At 36.9% G+C, this 16,260-nt stretch overlaps 1 protein-coding gene and 1 pseudogene across 1 annotated transcript; both read right to left on the bottom strand.

Annotated features, from left to right (window-relative positions):
- Window positions 1-7,757: 7,757 nt before the first annotated feature.
- On the bottom strand, window positions 7,758-8,727 carry LOC141582030 (phosphoglycerate kinase 1-like). Its single transcript, XM_074389356.1, has one exon. It carries the CDS (start codon window positions 8,649-8,651, stop codon window positions 8,145-8,147), a length of 507 nt encoding a protein of 168 aa, XP_074245457.1. The 5' UTR covers window positions 8,652-8,727; the 3' UTR covers window positions 7,758-8,144.
- LOC101040574 (phosphoglycerate kinase 1-like) lies at window positions 8,664-9,278 on the bottom strand (annotated as a pseudogene).
- Window positions 9,279-16,260: the final 6,982 nt, after the last annotated feature.

Consider the following 16,260-nt stretch of genomic DNA (forward strand, 5'->3'; position numbering starts at 1 on the left):
TCTACATAAACTATACTATCTCTTATTTGAAATAGTGTTTTGTAAAAGTAATGGTCAAAAAAAATACTGGTTTCTGATGTACGACTTTCTGTTTATTTACATAGTTTATTTATATCTAGTTTATATCTGGTTGTAGTTTATATCTAGTTAAATCATTTCATTATAATTTTCATGATAGCATTTTTAACATGTTTTAATATACTTACTCATTTTTGTGTATGACTTGTCAAGGAATATAAAAGTAAACTTGCTATCTGAAGAGCTACAAGTGAAGATAAAAAATATATAAAAACACAGTTTCTGGCTTGAATGTAAAAGAACAACTATGCGATAGTGTTTAAGCCATGAAATGAAGTTATTACAATTATTTATATATTTTCCAATTTATGTATAAGCATTTTCTCCCCAAACACAAGTTTATTGCAAAAGCTACTGTAATTTAATCTTCGGTGCGACTCAATTGAATCATCTTTTGACTGAAGTCAGAGGTTCTTTATACCATCTAGTGCCTCACACCTCGCAAATGGGAAACAGCCATATGACTGAATCATCAAGCTTACTTCAAGGCCAATCACTGTCACCATTTCTATGCATTCCTTCATCTTTAATCACTGTCATTTTGATTTAGTCAACTTATTGGATTTATTAGTCACAGGCAAGATAAATTATTCTGAGTTCTGTATGCAGAAAGCCAATTTATGAAAAGGGTACCGGATAATTCCAAAATCACAGAAAGTGCTGGAGAGCCTGTCTGAGGGTTCTTGAGCTTGAAACTGGACCTTAGTCCCATCCTGCAACAAGACAGCATCACAGCTATTGCTGCTAATGATGGCTGAACTCTGAAGCTCTTAAATGCTAACCCCAGATACTGGATCCACCACCGATATGGCTGCCACAACTGTCCCAGGAATCTGAATTAACCACAACTGCTTCTGTCTCTATTGAGACTTAATGGTAGCTCCCTTTCTTTCTCTTACCATCTCCTTATTCCAGATCTAGGCACATGCTTGCTGTGTTTGAGAGCCCAGGAGGCATCTATGCTCTGCCTGTAAGTGATGCTGGGAAAGGATATGCATGCCACTGACATCATTCAGTCTGGAATTTTCCAAGCACAGGATAGCAGTTCAAATGGGGTATCTAAAAAGGCAGATATATGTCCACTACGATCACCTGCAAATTTTCCCTAAAATTGGAGACTAACGTAGGAGACTGATAACATTAATTTACTTATAAACAGTCTTGTCTCTACTAGAGACTCTTCGTTTATAAGTAAATTAGGGACGAAAGAAGTTGGCTGAAATCTGAAAAGTTCTTTTTATCCAAGAATTTAGATTAAGTTTACTTCTTAGTTTCATTTAGAAATAAGCAGCTTATACCAGATTTGACTAATTGAATGCGGATTGCAATGCCCCAAGTTTGAAATTTCTACAATATGGCACCCTATATTTTATGATGTGCCTGTAATTTAGCTTCTTTGAGAATAGGAAGTTTACATTTTTGTAAAACGCCTTTTGAATTATAATGAACAATAAAAATGGTCTGATAAGCAAGATTTTACTATATTTGATACTACAGATTATAAGCATTCCTGTATCTCAGCTAAGCTTTTAAAGTATGTATTTGTTTTACTAACACTAGAAATCTTTTGTTTTGATGTTCGGAAGTCAGTTGCCCATGGGCATCCCTTGGACACCCAAAATGAGAGTTTAACCAATTTGCTGTTCTGAACTGAAGAACTTTACCAATGGCCCCTACTGTGAGCAGAATTGACCTAGATTGCAAAATCTACAGGTACAGCAAGAGCCGGGGGTACATCACATCATTACAAGAGAGTATCTCCTGCTAGCTGCAAGCCACTATGAGAAGAAAATGGAGAAGACCATGAAGGCAGAAAGTAAACAACAACAATAAATCTCAAAAACAGTAACTATACAAGGAAGACTTCTCTGAACTTTTAACATTTAAATTCTGTCTCACTGGAGAGGTTACTGAGATTTAATTACAACTCGAGGCTTCATTTGTTTACGTTTTTATTTGAACTCTTTTATGGAAACATAAACATATATTTCCACTATATTTTGATAATCTTTTACTGTAAGACTTCATTGTAATATAATACTTAAGGTAAATAATAGATGTCTAAATAATAATAACTGTAATTCTACCATTCATTAATTGAATGAATTGAATGTAGGCATTTTTACCTACAGAAAAAGAAGGCAACAATATACTTTCAAATAGAATTATGATGTTAATTTTTCTCAAACGTTCATTCATTTCTTTATTCATATTACTATGACTCTGGTACTGGTCCCTTCATTGAATTTGCAACTACATTACTTGTATATATGAACTGTACATTTTTTGACAGATATTTGATACACCTATGGATCCATGAATCTTAACAAAAACTGTCACCCGAGTTCCGTAGGTTAATTTAGAAAGTACTGCTCCAAATTATAAGTAGCTTTTCTTGCCTACTCTGCACCAGATAAGAATATTTACCCTTTTTAAATATCAGTAGCCAATCACAGCTATGTAGCATTTTTAAACCAGAAAGGAAGAAAACATATTCTGGGACGTGTTCATAGTGAGTTCTCTTAAATTTTAAAGGAAATTATCAGGAGAACATATTTATGATTTTCCATTGTAAATGTCAATTGTTAGACTCCTACTTTGCTATTAGGTAAATAATTTGGGAGTCAAATGATTCCATTTGGGGAATGGAAGAAATACATGATTCATGTTTTAAAATAAAATTATATATTTTATTGATGTATCAACATATGCTTATTTTAAAATAAGAAGAAAATGCAGGAAAAAGAAAAGGTGGCCCATATTCCTACCACACAAAGATGCCCAGAGTTATTTTGGTGTATTTTCTAGTATTCTTGTATTGATTCTTTAAAATAGGCTAACATGCTTTAAGTAATTATTTGTATTTAATGCTACATTATCTATATTATTCATATTTTTATAGATTTTTACTGTAATAATAGCTACATATCTTATAAAACTACTAGAATTTAAACATTATGACATTTTAAAGTATTTACATGGTTTCTAATATTTTAAAGTAATAAATGACACTGAAATTTCAGCTAAATGCATTGATTTTTTGGGGTCCAGATTTACAGGAATAGAAATATATAATAAGAGATTATAAAATCTAAAGGCTTTGTTACCTAGTTAAAAATTACTTCCCAGAGTTTTAACTAAGTTTCTGGAGGCCAATATAAAAATACATATTAATATCTATAATATATCTATTATTTAAGTTGGGTATTAGACATTTACATTAAAAATAATTATAATGGATAGACTAAAATAATCAGAGCTCTGTATTTATTTTAATAGAGAAAATCCAACAACAATGCTTGGTTTTCAAAAGCTTATAAACAAAGCTCTATAGCATGACGTATTACTACTGAAGCAAAAATAATGATAGGAAATTATTTTTGATAGAGTTTAGATTACAAACTTAGTCATAAAACCATATATAAACACATATATATTTAAATATATTGAAATGTGTATTATATATACACATATATCTGATGAGTAAATTTTTAAATATTAATTTTCTCTTGTTTTTGTACATGTGTATTTTTATGGCAAAAATATATATTTTAACAAGAAAAAATATTAGTTTTTAACACATTTCATTTACAAGAGCCTTGGGTGAGAATGACATTTTAACACTATGTACAGCCTATAAAAGAGGAATGCAAATTTGAAAATAAACTATGAAAACTACTTTTGGAAAAAACTGCCCTATTTTAGATACCTGGCAGTTATAATTTCAAATAAAGATATGGCATATTGTGTAGCATTAATTTCTACTTGTAATGACTACATTATATTATACCTTTCAACATAAATTAAAATCTGTGAATAAAATGTCTACTCCTATCATAAGCGAGCCTAGCCTAGTATCAAAAATAAGACTCTATGCTTGGAGTATGAAGTGGAACACAGCAAATGCACACTTCTTTTTTCTCATTTTGACTTTAACTTATTAGTGATTATAGTTTAACTACATTCTTTAGAAAACCTTTTTAGGCCAGGAGTGGTGGCTCATGCCTGTAATCCCAGCACTTTGGGAGGCTGAGGCAGGTGGATCACCTGAGATCAGGAGTTTGAGACCAGCCTGGCCAACATAGTGAAACCCTGTCTCAATTAAAATAAATAAATAAATAAACATGTAATAATTTCATAATTTCAGTACGCTATCTTCATTTTAAGTTTTGTATTCCTGTAAGCACCAGTTTCCACAGAAAATTTTAATAGATTATCTCCTATAAATATAAGTGTTGCATTCATACTTGTATACAGTTTTATAAAAATTGTGCTTTTCTCTGAGGATGTCATATCGATGGCAGCAGTGAGCAGTCTGAAGCAGCCAGTGCCATCAGGCTGCTGTAGCAGGAGGGCACTGGTCATGGTCACATGCTCCACAGAGCAGGCAGGAGCCCCACCTTCCAATTCCCAGCTGTAACTACACAACCCACGGCTGTTCATCCATGCATTCCTGAACTCTTGGGGTCTCAGGAAGACCCCTCTTGCCCTTGCAGGCTTGGAAGTACCAGCTCCTGCTGCCTGGTTTCTCCCCACTTTCAGCAACGTGGGGCCAAGCCTGGGCACTGTTGCAGCCTCGCCAGGAGTGCACACACTTGGGACACACAAGGCGCCTCCTGACTTGAGCCCCTGTGGACTTTGGGCACCAGCAAGCACAGGAGGGAGGCTGAGGTGGGGGCCAAGGACAGCGCAGTGCTGGCCTACAGATGCCCCTTGGCATGAGCTGCCTGGGCGCCGTAGATGGTGGCAGAAGACAGACAAGCTCCTATGTGAAAGGGGGCAGTCCCTGGTGAAGCTCCGTCTTCAGACCAGGGTGGACGTAAAGGCTGGTGGCCAGCTGCCAGTCGTGCAGACGAGTGAGAACGTGTGGTGCGTTTTCAGGCCATGGCCACCCATGGACCAATCGGCACACATTTCCTGTCATCTGAGGCCCACGAAACCCCAGGGCTCAGCCAGAGCAGAGCAGACATCAGCCAGCTGCGGAGAGGACCAATCCACTCCAGGGCCTCCTCTCTGCTAGGAGCTGAACAGTCCTCAGGACACCCTGGCTGCCTGGCTGTGGCAAGGAGCTGCCCTCTGCAGGAGACTTAGGTGCTGTATCACTCAGTAAAGCTCTTCATCTTGCTCACTCTCCACTTGTCTGCATATCTCATATTTTTCTTTGTGGTAGGACTAGGACTCTGGACTTGTCAAACGGTGGGGCTAAAAGAGCTGTAACACAAACGGGGCTGAAACACGCCCCTTGCTCAACACATTGCAGCTGAAGAGTGGAGAAGAACCGTGGCCCTTCGGAAATCCCTGACCTGGAAGCTTCCCAAGCCAGGGCTGTGACTCCCTCCTTGGGGCTCTGTAGTTCCTGGCATCTCCAAGCTTCCAGATGCAACTGCGTTCCCCAGTGCCAGCTGCGGAAGTGGCTTGCAGTGCGCCGTGTTCAGACGCAGCTTTGTAAAGAGGGAGCACTCACGTCAGCACCTGGAGCTGCCTGTCCTGCAACTAGCACATCTGACTGTGCCCAGTAGCTAGACCCCACGTTCATTCATACACCCGTCGCTGTTCCACACCTGACTCACCCTTGGCAGGCGTGGGATCCAGACTGGTACGTGAGCTGAGTGCAGACTGCCAGGCCACGCAGGTGAAACAAGCCCAGCAGGCCCGAGCAAAACCAGGGCAACAGTGCCACCAGCCACAGAGGTTTCCGTCCAGAAAAAATGACACCTCAGTGATCCTGTAACTATAGAACAGGGTCAGAAATTAATTATGAATGCTAATGTTATAGAATAGTAATTTCCCAGATTAAGAGTACAGAAACTGGTTCAAATGTAAATTGGCCTTTCAGAAGGAAAAAATGATATTCATTCTTTTCTATTAATGTTAATTTTAAGACAAAGAAGTCATATGTTTTTGTTCCTTTTATAATAAATTTCTTCCCTTTCTATGATATGTAATATTAATTGTGCCCAGGTTCTAGGACATTTTAATCTTTGCATCAGTCAATTCTCACTATATGAAAAAAGTTACTTCTCTTAGCTACAGATAATTATAAAGACCCGGTAAGTTTTTCATACACACCAGGCGTCACTCACAAAAGCAAGCACATCCCCTGGCAGGTGAGTAAAGAAAGGGGCAGTGGGAGGCTGATAACAAGCTCTTTTTACTGAGAAACATTTCAAAGGGAAGATATTAACTTATCAATATTGTCCTTGAGTATAATGAGTGCTTTAAATAATACACACCTGAACTTTTCATTCTGAGTGTTTTATTCTAGAAATGGATGGTTTTCTCTATTTATCATTTATTTTAAAACTACGTATACCTGCTCTTGCTTAACAACTCTTCTTTATTCAGGAAAAGACTGTCTACCAGACAGAAGAGCGTGAATGTGCAACCAATAATCATTTTAGTCTGTCTAATTATTATTCTATCTAAATAACTTCAATATATTTTTCTGCTTTTATAGGTAATTAATTTCTAAAGTATTAAGACAACAAATATGTCATATATATTTTAATTTGTTATGTGACGTAACTAAATGAACTAGTGTACATACAAGCGCTTAAGAAACTCCTACACAATTACAAATACGTAAACAGTACATGGTAGCTAGTTAGACTTTTAAAACGTCATGTAACAATTGACAGCAACTTCCTTTGGAGCCTGATCTGGGAGATTATGCCTTATGGGAACAGTTTTATCCTGTTTATTCTAACCTTGAAGTTTTACATTTTGTAAATAGCAAAGCAAGCCTTGGAAAACCTTGTAACTGAAAAGGTAATATATGAATACCATACAACACATACACTGAATTCCTATTTCTGTTTTCTCATAACTTTATGTATTAAATGACTGAGTCTGTAATTCCAAAATGTAAATTCCGATTCAATTAGTTTTATACTAGCCTTTAAAAAGAAACAATCTGTGGAGTATACCACTAGGTGGCAGAGAAGGATCAGAAAATTTCCATTACCCGCTCATCTATTAAAATGTGTATATAGTACATTTAAAAGTCTTTCTTGAATTACATTATATATATATAATTATGGTTGGTTTCAGTATGCTTTTAGTTATTATGAAAATGTGATTTATAAAAATTTTTACCCAATATGTTTTAACAGAAAATATTTTATTCATTTGTGATATATACATATGTGTAAAAATATTTATGATATGTAAACACTATGTGTGTGCATACGTGTATATGTACTAGCAAGTTTTATATCATATATAGAATAATATTTTGGGAAAAAACAAAATGTAAACTCACCTTCTTATATCCTACATTCATATTTTCTTTTGTGCTAAAATCTTAATTTAAAATTTTTCTAGCTAGGAATAATTCAACGTCACTATTATATTCATATACTCAAACATTTTACTTTTATATCATTACATATATGACTGTATTTAAACTGCAATATTTTATAATAAATATAATTTGCTATTTGTAGGTATCTTCCAAATTATCTTTTTCATATTCATATTATTTTTATAGGGTTATTGATTAATCAAAAGTTTCAAACAGCTACTGATATGTTTTTTTCACGGTTTCAATGGACATTTTTATTGTTCATTTAATGGATCATCAATTTCACCTCCCTACTTACAAAGGCAATTTCATCTTGTTTTCACGCTGAGTAGTGAAACAGTGACAAAGCTAGTAAGGATAAGCTACCTCAAAAGAGAACTAAGCTAACACAGCTGACTAACAGGCAAAATATAAATATATGCACTCTAGAATGCACAATGGTTTAGTCACTAAGAAATTCAAATGGGATCCTGAAGAATGTAGGCATATCCAGGGTGCAGTAAAGATGAGCAGAGATGCTGTGCAAGGGTTCTTGGCACTGCATTTCTTGGCCACTAGCTGAATCGACATGGAAGGTTTTAGCTAATGCCAAGTGAAGATGCAGAAAATTCTAAGTTGACTTGGGGGCTGTGCACAGGAACTAAAAGGCAAGAAAGTTCTGAATATTGCTGAGAGCATCCACCCCAGGAAGGACTTTACCTTCCAGGAGCTCTAGACTGGCACCTCCCCCAGTGCTCACATGGCTGACCTTATCCTCCGTGTTTCATTTGGCACAGCAAGTGGCAATGTCTCCACCACCTATGATGGTGATGCAGCCCCTAGAAGTGGCTTTCACCACCTCGTTCACGAGGGCTTCTGTTTCCCGGGCAAAAGCTTCCCATTCGAATAACCCCACAGGACCCTTCCACACAATCCGCTTAGCCCGAGTGACAGCCTCAGCATACTTCTTGCTGCTTTCAGGACCACAGTCCAAGCCCATCCAGCCGGCAGGAATGCCAGAAGCCACAGTGGCTTGGCCAGCCTTGGCATTCTCATCAAACTTGTCAGCAGTGACAAAGTCAACGGGCAAGGTAATCTTCTCAGCTTTGGACATTAGGTCTTTGACAATCTTGGCTCCCTCTTCATCAAACAGAGAAGTACCGATCTCCGTGTTGTTGAGCACCTTAAAGAAGGTAAAAGTCATTCCACCCCCAATAGTCATCTCATTGACTTTGTCCAGCATATTATTGATCAGGTGGATCTTGTCTGCAACTTTAGCTCTGCCCAGCATGGCCAGGAAGGGTCACTCTGGGCTCTCCAAGGCCTTGGCAAAGTAGTTCAGCTCCTTCATCAAAAAACCACCAGCTTCCTGTGGCAGATTGACTCCTACCATGGCACTGTGGGCTCTGTGAGCAGTGCCAAAAGCATCGTTAACATAGACATCCCCTGTATTGGAAAGTGAAGCTCGGAAAGCTTCTATTTTGGCTGGCTCAGCTTCAGCCTTCTCTCCAGAAGCATCTTTTCCCTTCCCTTCTTCCTCCACGTGAAAGCGGACGTTCTCCAGCAGGATGACAGACCCAGCAGCTGGGTTGGCACAGGCTTTCTCGACTTCTGAGCCTACACAGCCCTTCAAGAACAGAACATCCTTGCCCAGCAGAGATTTGAGTTCCACAGCAACTGGCTCTAAGGAGTATTTGTCAGGCATAGGGACACCATCAGGCCGGCCTGGGTGGCTCCTAAGGACTACTGACTCTGCTCCATTATCTAAGCAGAATTTGATGCTTGGGACAGCAGCCTTAATCCTCTGGTTGTTTGTTATCTGGTTGTTCTTCATAGGAACATTGAAGTCGACTCTCATAACGACCCGCTCCCCTTACACGTCCAGCTCGTCCAGCGTCAGCTTGTTAGAAAGAGACATTTTGGACATACAGCGGGGAGAGAGGTAGGTAACTCCTACTGTTTCTATTCAGTCCAGAAGAAACAAGTCGGATAAAAGCCATCACCTACGGGGAGTTTCAGTAGCCTCTAATTTCCAGGCTGAATTGAAATTCCCCTTTTGAGGCCCCCAAATTAAAAACAAGATCCAGGTTCCTCTTTGGCAGATTATGACTGAACACATCTATTTTGAACAGTCTGTACGTTCACTCTACCTTGGGATCGTTTTCTGTCCAGTGGTAATCAACATAAGCACAGGTTTCTTAAATATGTGTTAACTGCCGTCTTCTTATTTAGAAGTGGAGTTCTAGGGTCCAACAGGTCCGTTTCTCAGATTTGCCAAATTACTTAGCAATCCACTAATTATGACTTCATAATTATGACAACATAATTATGACAACAATATCACCAACATAGATTGATCTCTCATAATATGCCAAACACTATCCTAAGAGCTTAAATGGATTTAATGCATTTTGCTACATGTGCTAAGATAACAATCTCAAAAACCTTAACAACAAAAATTGTATTTACTATGTCACCTGTAGGCTAAAATGGCCTGAGTTTTGCTACACAAAGCAATGGGGGAATAATTTTTAATCTATTAACCTTGATATACAATATATTCCTAATATTTTGAATTTTTTTCCCTTGATATGTTTAACTCACTTTTGCAATCATCCTTACCACAAATCAATTTGCAAACAGCTGAATAGATTATTTCCTTACTAATTCTTGCTAATTTCTAATTCTTTCATTTCAAAGGAAAAACAATATATAGATATATATCACACCACACACACACACACACACACACACACACACACACACACACACAATCTAATTATTTTACTTTCATGAAAAAAAAAAAAAAAACCCAAACCTTCTATGACCATATTTTCCTTAGATGTAATGGACATTGAGAGACTTAAAGAAAGGAGAAAAAAAAAATCACCAACTAAAGACACTAGTTGATATTACTATCCTACTAAACTTTAAATATGTGCCTGTTTTTTTGGATTCTTGACGTTAACTAGAATTTAGCAACTACAAACTTCTCATTTAAAAATATTTTGTATTTGAGGAACATCCTCCTCTCTTTTGCATTGATAAAACCATCACATTAGAAAAACGTGTTTTAGCATCAGTTATGTCTTACTTGAAAAGTTTTATTTGCTGTTCTCTGTATGTTCCACATCTGCCTATATTAATAGAATATGATACTATACAAAGGGGTTTAAGACTCTAACCAATGTTTAGAAGAAAGAAAAGATTTTTTTTTCTACACACTCTATATCATCCCATTAAAATATTTTCAAATAACACAAACCATTGCAAAGCAATACACTGTTACTGGCCCAGTATGTTCTCAGTGCCATGCATAATTGATTGTTCCACAGCTGGGTCTTCATTTTACTTTCACATACAGCAAATATGATAAATATTGTCCAAATATGATAAATATTGTATTTTGTATTTTATTTCTCTATTATATTTTATACATTTATTGTTATCTTATATCTATCTCTTGTCTTTCAAGGAACGTTTAAATCCCACTGAAAGCTAAGTCATTTATAACATTACAAACATAATATCATGTGCTTATTTAAAAAAAGAAGCTTTATAATAGATTATCTAATTTTATTTTGAGAATCTAGCAAGCAAGGAGTCATGTAACTCATAAAACATTAGCGATCTGCTTTTAAGTCTTCTAAGTGTTGGAGGGAATGCTAAGGAATTACAGGATAAAGTCCTCATCCACATGGAGCTTAGAGCTTGCCTTAGTCTATTTTGTGCTGCTATAACAGAATATCCAAGCCTGGATAATTTATAAAGAAAATGTTCATCTCATAATGGAAGGCAAAAGGATAAGAGAGGGGCAAAAAGAGAGGGAATGAGAGAGAAAGAGAAGAGAAAAGGAGACCAAATTTGCCTTTTTACAGTGAACCCACCCCTGGGTTCCCCAGCTGCCCTAAAACTCTGTCCTTCTCACAAGAAAGATACATTTATTCCATTCTAATAGCCGCAAAGTCTTCACTAATTGTGAACCAACTCACAAGTCCAAAGTTCAGAGTCTCGTTTGAATCAGATATCAGTGGAAACCAGGCACAATTAATCCTAAAGCAAGTTCCCTTCCTACCGTAAGACTGTGAAATCAAAAAAAGTTGTCTATCTCCAAAATACAAAGTAGAACAGGCATGGGATAAACATTCCCATACCAAAAGGTAAGAACAAGCAAAACGAAAGAAGTAATAGGACCCAAGTAAGTCCAAAACCAAGCAGGGCAGACGACATTAAATCTTAAGACTCTAGAAAAATCGTTTGCTCTAGGTGCCACCCTGTCGGTCACACCGGGGCCTCAGACAGCCTTACTCATGTGGCTTTACTTGGCTGGACCCACATAGCAGCTCTCACAGGTTGGAGTCTCGTGCCTGCAGCTCTCCAAAGTTGGTGTTGCATGATGGCAGCTCAGCAGTGCTGGAGTCTGTGAAGTGGTCTTGCTCTGTTGGCTCCACTAAGCGTTGGCCTGGTGGAAGTTCTCTATGGCAGATTCAATCCCACATTTCTGCTAGACATTGTTCTACTGGGAACTCTCTGCTGTTGCTCCACGCTTATGGCAAGTCTCTGCCTGAACCCCTAGGCTGTATGCAACATCCTTTAAAATTTAGGTGGAAGAAGCCATACCCCTGCAGCTCAGGAACTCTGTTGGCCTGCAGAGTCAGCATGAAATGAATGTTGCCAAGGTTTGCTACGTATACTCTGTTCGAGGCACAGGTGGACAGCGAAAGAACACGGTGCCTGATGCAGGGATCAGACACTCAAGGCGGCACAGGGCAGCAATGGCCGAGATCCTGCAAGTACTTCTCTGGAAACCTGGCCCTCAAGGTCTTAGCTTGTCTTAAAGATCTCTAAAATGTGTTTTAGGATTCTATGTGTACGAATTTTTTGAGTAAACAGACTTTTGGCCAAACCCTTGATTGACTCTCTTAAACATGCCTTTTCACTCTTTATGTGGCCGGCCTGTGAATTTTCCAAATCTTTCCACCCTGCTTTCTCTTTACTATATGTTCTATCTTTACATCATTTCTATCCCCTCATATCATATGATACGTAATTAAAAGTAACCATGCAGATCCTTCAATGTTTTCTTTAGAAATTTCTTCCACCAGATATCTTAATCTCTCTTAAGCTCCGCCTTCCTCAAAGCCCTGGGATATGGACACAATTCAGCCAAATTTATGCCAGTTTATAAGAAAGACGGCCTTTACTCCGGTTTCCAACGAGGTATTTCTTACTTCCTTCTGAGACCTCATCACAGCAGCCTTTACTGACCATATTTCTACCAAATTCTGAATACAACTCCTTAATTAATCTCCAAGATGTTCACACTTTTCCCTCTAGTTCTCTTCTTCTCATCCCTCACCAGAATTGCTCTTAATCCTCTGTTCACAGCAACACAGAGTTTTGTAGCCTGCTCTTCTAAATTTTTCCAGCCTCTATCCATTACCAAGTTTCAAAACCATGTCCACATTTTCGGGTATTTGTTATAGCAACATCCCAATTTTCCATTTCCAAACCTCTATCTTCATTAATTTTGTGCTACTGAAACAGTACCAGAGACTAGATAATTTACAACGAACAGGCACTGATGGGCTTACAGTTTCATAGGCTGAGAAGTCCAAGAGCAAGGGTCAGCATCTGGCAAGGGTCTTTTTGCTGCATCATCACACGGCAGAAGATGAAAGGGGGAGACAGGGTGAGGCTAACTGGGAAACTTGTCCTTTTATCAGAATCCCATTTTCCCATGATTAAAAATCCTACTCCCAAGATAATGACATTAATCCATCCATGAGGGCACAGAGCTCTGGTGACCTAATTACCTTTCATCAGGTTTCAGCTCCCAGCATTGTTTCTCTGTGGATTAAGTTTTGAACATACTCTTTTTGGGGGACAAATTCAACCGTAGCAGAGTTCAGTAATCTGTGAGTATACAATATCCTAGCTTAAAAGAGTCATCTTTTGTCTCTATCTATTTTCTGCCATATTTTCCTCGGTAGTGAGAGTTTGTATGGCTTCTGTCCAAGAAGTTTTTTCTACATAATCAATGCAAAGTATTTTCTGAAGAGGATTAGTATATACTCTATAAGAACAGCCCCAGGACACATTGTTCAACTGTTTCTTTTCTTCCCCTTAAGAACGCTTGAGGCAATATATGAAGGGTTGCCAATCACAATCCTAGCATCACTTAAATATCAGGTAATTTTGTCCAGTTGTTATTAGTATATTATATTTACTGTTACTTAGTTGGATTGGCCATGAAAACAAAACCTTCTAGTCTTTGTCATTCATTTGATAACTGTCATGAGGCGAAAAGAAAAACTTGTACATTTTGAAATACGAACATTGGTTGGACAGTGCTTTACTATTTTGCAACATGGGCACTATTAGATACGAGGAAGGACAATACTTGGTTGAAAAGAGCTGCCCTATGAATTAGAGAATATTAAGTATCTCTGTCCGCCAGGGAATAAGAGAAAATAGCTTCTTTCCGCCAGTGATCGTTACCACTAGAACATCTCAATTCTTTTACTAAAGGCTTTTAAGTGTGGTAGAGGCATTAAATCACAAGCCCAGAGAACCACTATTACACTTGGGATGTTTTCTTTCCCATTAAAATAAAAATGTGATGTTGTATACATTATAAATTAGTACATTTGTAACACATATACAAAATTTAGCAGAGGAAAGTTTTAAGCAGTCATAAATTCCTAAATAGTGTTATTACAATACTCAGATTAAACCTTTAGGATTATTGACTCTTTAGTAAGCCTGGATGATCATCTAGAAATAAAGGGAATCATACTATTTGTAGAGATACAAATAATTTTAGAAATAATTGCAATCTATTTCCTTTATGTTACAAAATATATGAGAAAATGTAAGTCAAATAGTGGCTGTGGTCATATTTGAACCCTGAACTTGTGAAAAGAGGTATTCAAGACCGTGCTCACACTAATGAAATAACTTAATGCTTCTAAGGAACAGAAGTAAAAAGCATATGTTTAAATGCTTGTTAGTTTATTTCCCAAACTACTTTTTCAAATTAGGGCTATTTCTGCGTTCCATACAGTTCTAGTTCTGCACCACCAGAGAATCTTAGGGCAAACTTCATTTTCACAGAAAAAAAAAAAATTCCTTTGTCTTCCTTTCCATTCTAGCTGGAATAAATAATGCCCAAACAGAACTTTCACACGTAAATGTCATTCTCAATGATTAATGCCATCATAACTCCTTGAGCTGCTGACATTATCTTCTAACCGTAGTGTTCTGAACTGTGGTAAATATTACTTTACACATTCTCAAAATATCCCACTAATCATCAGTAAGGTACTCAGTTTCTTTCATCACATTTGAGTATGAAATAATAGATTTTACGTGATTTAATCTAATTCTTCCTGATAGCAATAATATCCCACAGGTTCCTTTTTAGGCCTTAGTTACAATAGAATGCCACTTCGATCAAGAGTAGATCTTTCGTGAAATTCAAAATTTTTCCACTGATTATTATATTTTAGCTTGCTATTCTCTCACAAAGATAATAAAGTTATTTGGGCCCAATTTATTCTTCACAGACCCTGGCTCTTTACTACTTTGGTGCTTCCTGTTTCTCTGGGTAATATCAAACTGATTATTGACAGAATCTTTACACAATCTTCCAAGCAATCAAAATTAAACTGTTCAGCTAGAATAATATATTTTTCTTTATTATTTATTAAAAAGAGATGCTACATAGTCTACGTTTCTACTCTTTGATGAGTTTTGCCTTTTAAAGTCAGAGTTGTAACGAACTTAAATCCTGACTTTACGAATCTTAACTCTTAGTGTTTTCTCTTTCCTATACTCCTTTTCTATTGACTTCTCCTTTCATCCAAAACTGTATTTGGAAATTAACCTAATAAAAGTGCTCTCAGATTCTGTCATTCTCGATTCTCTCTTCTCTTTTCTACTTCTCATATTTGATGTGAAAAAGATGAGAAACAGTGGGACTCTCCCCTATTACATTCAAGTTTTCTTATTCCCATTTTTTTTTGTCTCTTGGCATTAATTCATATTTACACTCACTATGATCATTCCATCCTCCATCCTCAACTGCCTCTTGAGATCATTTGCAGACCCAGACAACAAATCAGCAGCCTGGAGGAGCAGGTACGCAGAGATCAGCTTATGACTCTACTCATAAGCATGAGTTATTCAAGGGTGGAGAATCTTCCCCAAATTTTCTGAAAGTATGAAAACTGTGGGTCATGTTTAAATAACTTCATAGAAGGTAGTCAGACTATCTCTCTAAAGCTTTTAAAAAATCAGAAGGAAAACAGCAGCATAATAAATTTTGATTCAAAATTAATTTTTTCAAAAGGTTATAGAGCACTGGAAACCAGGGAATTTAAAGAACAAATGCCCCTTGAGCATCTCGGGTATCATTTTTAAAAACCTGAAACTGGTGAGGAAATATTGAATAAAGCAAATAAGATTTACACAGTTGATTATAAATATTGTTCTCATAGTTTGATGCTGGTACAAAGAGACTAAGAAGATTTTTTTCCATATATGGAATAGTATTTTGACATATGACATATGTGCATACTTCCTTTCAAATTCACTTCATAGTATAATTTTCTCAGTGTATTTATTAGATAAGATAAATAAAAACATTTGAAGTTCCTGTGAAGTTTGTTGTCTCGGTAGACATTTCCATGCTAAGCTTTGGAAGAAATAAGAGATTTGGAAGAAATACTCCAGATTATGCTAATAATTTTCAAACTTTAAAGATTATGTAACTGATATAATTTTACAATGAAATTGTATGCCTTTGTTTGACACTGTACAAATAAATGGAAATCTGTTTCTATTCATTGTGGCAAACAGTTTTTGTTTTATCTATTTTGATTTATCTATTCCTCCAT

The sequence above is a fragment of the Saimiri boliviensis genome, chromosome 18 (assembly GCF_048565385.1).
Source record: "Saimiri boliviensis isolate mSaiBol1 chromosome 18, mSaiBol1.pri, whole genome shotgun sequence".
NCBI lineage: Eukaryota > Metazoa > Chordata > Mammalia > Primates > Cebidae > Saimiri > Saimiri boliviensis.